The following is a 5,149-nucleotide window of genomic DNA, read 5'->3' on the forward strand; positions in this document are numbered from 1 at the left end:
ATTTTAATGTAATTTTACACATAGTGTATGTTTATTATAATCAATAAGTCTATATAGGAATAATATATATTCTTGTCGATAAAATTATCTCCGAAGATGAAGCACTGCGAGAAAACTGCATTTAGCATCAGAGTAAAAAGTCACGTCTGGTCATAAATATATAAAAAAAATATACGGTCATATTAAGTTTCGTGTAAAAAGCTACTACTTACATTTCACTTCCGTTGTGTGAAATTTACGTCGATGCCCACTTAGGTATTTTTTCGATTTAAATATTTTGTCACAATCTTCACAGGTGAACGAAGTACCGTTGACAGACATGCTTTCAATTTACACTTTTACTTTCCCGACGAAACAAATAAAACGCATGCGCAGTTTGCATAATGAATGTGACCAATAGGAACGCGACAGGATCTCAGGCTCTAGTCGCTTGTGTATTTCAAACAATAACATTTGTTTTTCGTCAGCCTGTTTTCACGAAAGCAGATAATAATTTAAAGAAAGGGGAAAAAAGAAATAAAATTTTGTTTACATATTATTATGTATCATAGTCTCTTCGGTCTTACATTTATCATCTCAAAAAATTTCCAAATCGTTAACATAAAAACAGATGTGCTGTGCTGTGTTGAAGGTCAATCCAAAGTCTCTGCAAATAGCATTGCTGCACTACCATTTAATTCATCCTAACTATTTCTTTAAACATTACTTAATTATATGACCCTACATGTTAAATAAGCATTAAATTATCAAGTTATTATATTGATAACTTGATGTTTATATTATATTTATGTGGGGTCTAAGGATTCCAAAGCACATAAATCAGCTAGAATTCTCTTCGCTACTTCCAATTTATTGTCTTCGAAAGATATGTTTAAATATAGAATCGTAATTAGCTCATTCAAGGAAATTACCTCTATACTTTTCAATTTCTTATTAAAATCATCACTGTCTAAGACAAATGTAAATCCACTGAAATTTCTTATTCTCTTTCGGCTTGACCGATCGCCGTCGGTATCAAAAATAAATTTATGAAGGATTTTGATTTTATCAAATTTGCAATTCTTCAACGCAACGCTTATTTCTTTTATATCATTTAGAATCATTTTGAAGAATAAAAGTCTACATACCCCTTATGCTGCTTCCGAGAGAAGTGTTGATAGTATCCAAAAGATTTTGTTTTGGCAAATCACAGTCAGTCTGGAGAATCCCTTCGTTCGTCACTAAACTGTTTCAATATGATCAGTAAACACAATGATATCGATAATCCACAACTATTTAAATCACTTTCATCCCACTCCTGAGAAATGTGGGGTCTATGGATGGCTGGGCAATCGTCTTGAAGCAGACACGTCATTACTTCTTCTCCTCCAACTCTAACCATCGTCATCTTTTTTCCCGCGTGCGCCGGAATGGATGCGCACGACATTCGGCTCAACCGTGTTGCCAGCGCGGGGAACGGGCACCACATTTATATTTTCAAGCAACACGTCTCACAATGAACAAAATTAAAGTTGATTATATAACCCTGGCGTGTAGCGCAAAGAGGGATACTATAGATTACCACCTATGGAATTTCGGGACTTTGAGTATATATCTGAAGTTATACTCAAAGTCCCGAAATTCCATAGGTGAGGTGATATCTATAGGGTACGTTCGTTAAGTCGAACGAGTTAAACGCGTTAGTAACGAATCGTTCGAAAAGTAGTAGTCTCGCTCAGTGCGCATGCTCCGCGGTGATGCCGTATCGAACGAAACCCCAACGAAGCTCACGAAGGAAAGAGTTAGTTTACTTCGTTAAGAAAATGGCGCCCGACGATATCGATGTTTCTAGATCTAATCGTGTTTAAATTGTGAATTAAAAAGTGAAATGATTGAAATAACTGTCCATCCGAAGCAACCTAAGAAAAATATTTTGGATAAGGCTGCATTAGAAACATTCATATCTTCGATTTTAGAAACAGCCATTTAGCGAACATTATAACGAATCGTTCGAAAAGTCTAACGAAACAAGAATAGCGATGACGTCATTCTCATTTAACTCGTTTGACTTAACGAACGTACCCTATAGTATCCCCGTATATGCTTTACAGTAAAATATATGATAATAAATGTTTTAAGTATACTATAATCTAATTTTTATTATTGTCCATTGTAATAAATGCCAAGCTTCCGTCATCAAGCCGACGAACAATAGACATACAATCAAACATCTAGAAAAGCTAGAAATATAAAAGCCAAGAAAAACGGGATGTATCAATCATAGAGACGCGGATTCCTTTATCAACCGCATGGAAATCGTTTTATAAAAATAAACAATAACAACATACAAGAGATGCGGCCACGTATTTTTGTTTACATAATTTTATTCATTTATTCTGTATATTAGGCATCATGCCACGATATATTTATAGTTGCGCATGCGCATTTATATTATTTTTCTGTATTTAATTCTTATTGGTATAGTTCTTTTTTTAATTTGAGTTGTAACTGAAGATGACCGTTGAAAACGATCGAAAACGTTTTTATTTTTTGTTTAAAACATTTGTGCTGGACAATTAAAGGTGATAATTTTCATATTAAGTCTAATTTCCAGTAATTTAAAGTTGGTTTCTACATAATTATGGCAACGCCGGCCAAATCTTATAGAAGAATAGTACTCAAGTTATGCAAGACGAGAGCAAAGTATGAATTTCTCTCTCAATGCCGCATTAATAAAGCGTTTCCAATGTCTATTTATCGGATACGCCTTCCTATGGGCTGCGAATCGTTATTACCAAAGCTCAAAATCCTATGCCTCAACAAAGCCATTAGATCTACAAGAAGAAAAGCTTATGGTTTGTTACATAAACTTATAGATGTAGAAAATGATCTATATGCACGAGATCCGGAGATGTTAAAAGACATCAATGAAAGAACAATCGGCTTGGCTCATAGTTATGAAAGTAATTTAAAAAGAGTATACATAAAGAAGCTTAAATGGTTATTCAAGTGCCAAAACATTAAACCGGCACGAAAAGATACCTCGCACATCACTGCGTGGGACAACATCGTGCCTCCTACATGTATTTTATCGGCTTTAAAATTTGGCCCGCTCTTTGCTCCTGGCCCCTCACCGAGTCCGGAGAATCTTATTCCTGATATTGAATTCATCATCAAAGGCATGAATAGCACCGAACAGGACTATATCCGCTGGAAAACACGTTTCCGTGTAGCTCATGAAAGAAGGGTTAATTTTAATACTAGGCAATTCTTGGCAACCATAAGCAAAGCGCGCCAATGGTTGCAAAGTAATAATGTGGTACTCATGAAAGCAGATAAATCGAAAGGAATAGTACTTACCAAACGGGATACGTATAACAAGAAAATACTAGAATACATCGAGAACACTGATTGCCAGCTAGCACCCTGCAACTACTTGGAGTCATCACAACGGAGAGTCAAAAGATTCACAGCAACCCCATTAGCACGCCTGTTGAATATGCAGAAAGCCACAGTCCTTGCTCCAAAGGCACCAAGAATATTTGCATTTGGGAAAACTCATAAACCGGGTTGCCAAATACGACCAGTTATAGAAAAATGTAATTCTCCGACGTTTCGCATCGAAAAGCAATTAGTAAGATTTATTCGTTCTAAAGAACAAAATCACCCTTTTACTATCACCAACTCGCTACAATTGATAGAGAAGCTCAAAAACATTGCTCTAAAGGATGATGAGTACATGACTGTTATGGATTACGAATCGTTATATCCCTCCATAAAATTACCCCCATGTTTCTGTGCGTTAAGGGATTTCCTTTTTAAAAACATCGAGAATTCATACAAATACCATCAACACATCCTGGAGCTGTCTGATTTAATATGTTATACATCCTTCTTTCAATTTGAAGGGAGAGTTTTCCTGCAAGGTAGAGGGGTGCCAATGGGCAGTCCGATGTCGGCTATACTATGCGATTTGGTGTTACGACAACTCGAAAATACTATTCTTCCCGGATTCCAAAATGATATTATTCTATACACTAGATACATAGACGATATATTCATTCTATGGAATAATAAGCACAACACTCAACGATTCCTAAATGATATCAATGATAACCCTTATGGTTTAACTTTACAACTGGACCAGGAGAGCTATAATAATGTTCATTTCCTCGATATTAATATCACCTGCGGGGAAGGGGAAATCAAGACGAACATTTACCGGAAACCGGGTCTAAATACTATCATCATCCCGAATCAATCGGTGGATCCCAGGCATATTAAGTATGCGGCGTTCCGATCTTGGATCAAGCGTGCCTATACTCATTGCACAAACATATGTGATACCTATAAAGAATTGGATTACATACTCGAAATAGCAACACAACAAGGTTACCAGAGAAATATAGTAGAAAAACTTATCACAACGTTCCAGAATCGAAGTAATCACTCTCCCGCGGATAACGGTAAACAGAAGATGGTAATCAATTATTATCCCTTCTTGAACAAAATGATAAACGAAATTGCTAAGGCCAATAATATACGTATCGTTTACCGACGTAATCCGACAGTTTACAAATTGTTAAGGAATGACAAGAAGAGAGAAGATCGGAACTCTTTAACGGGGGTTTACTCCATACCAATAAAGGACCAACGATTTAATTCGGATATTGTTTATGTGGGAGCTACTTTACGGCACTTAGAGCAAAGAATCAAAGAACACCAGTACTCGATTAATAAGAATCTGGACAGTACGGTTCTAGCTTCATACGCCAAGCAACAAGATATTGAGGTATTGTGGGACCAAGCTTCCGTCATCAAGCCGACGAACAATAGACATACAATCAAACATCTAGAAAAGCTAGAAATATATAAAGCCCAAGAAAAAACGGGATGTATCAATCATAGAGACGCGGATTCTTTATCAACCGCATGGAAATCGTTTTATAAAGATAAACAATAACAACATACAAGAGATGCGGCCACGTATTTTTGTTTACATAATTTTATTCATTTATTCTGTATATTAGGCATCATGCGCGATATATTTATAGTTGCGCATGCGCATTTATATTATTTTCGTATTTAATTCTATTTTATCGTTCTTTTTTTAATTTGAGTTGTAACTGAAGATGACCGTTGAAAACGATCGAAAACGTTTTTATTTTTG

General features: G+C 35.9%; 1 protein-coding gene across 1 annotated transcript; it reads left to right on the forward strand.

Annotated features, from left to right (window-relative positions):
• Positions 1-2,620: 2,620 nt before the first annotated feature.
• Positions 2,621-4,942, forward strand: LOC136971197 (uncharacterized). The gene has a single exon (XM_067265674.1). It carries the CDS (start codon positions 2,621-2,623, stop codon positions 4,940-4,942), a length of 2,322 nt encoding a protein of 773 aa, XP_067121775.1.
• The last annotated feature ends 207 nt before the right edge of the window (positions 4,943-5,149 follow it).

This window comes from Centruroides vittatus, unplaced genomic scaffold (genome assembly GCF_030686945.1).
Source record: "Centruroides vittatus isolate TY-2023 unplaced genomic scaffold, ASM3068694v2 contig_2352, whole genome shotgun sequence".
Classification (NCBI taxonomy): domain Eukaryota; kingdom Metazoa; phylum Arthropoda; class Arachnida; order Scorpiones; family Buthidae; genus Centruroides; species Centruroides vittatus.

Coding starts and splice junctions, on each gene's coding strand:
- LOC136971197 (XM_067265674.1), top strand. CDS start 2,621: ATGGCAACGCCGGCCAAATCTTATAGAAGAATAGTACTCAAGTTATGC.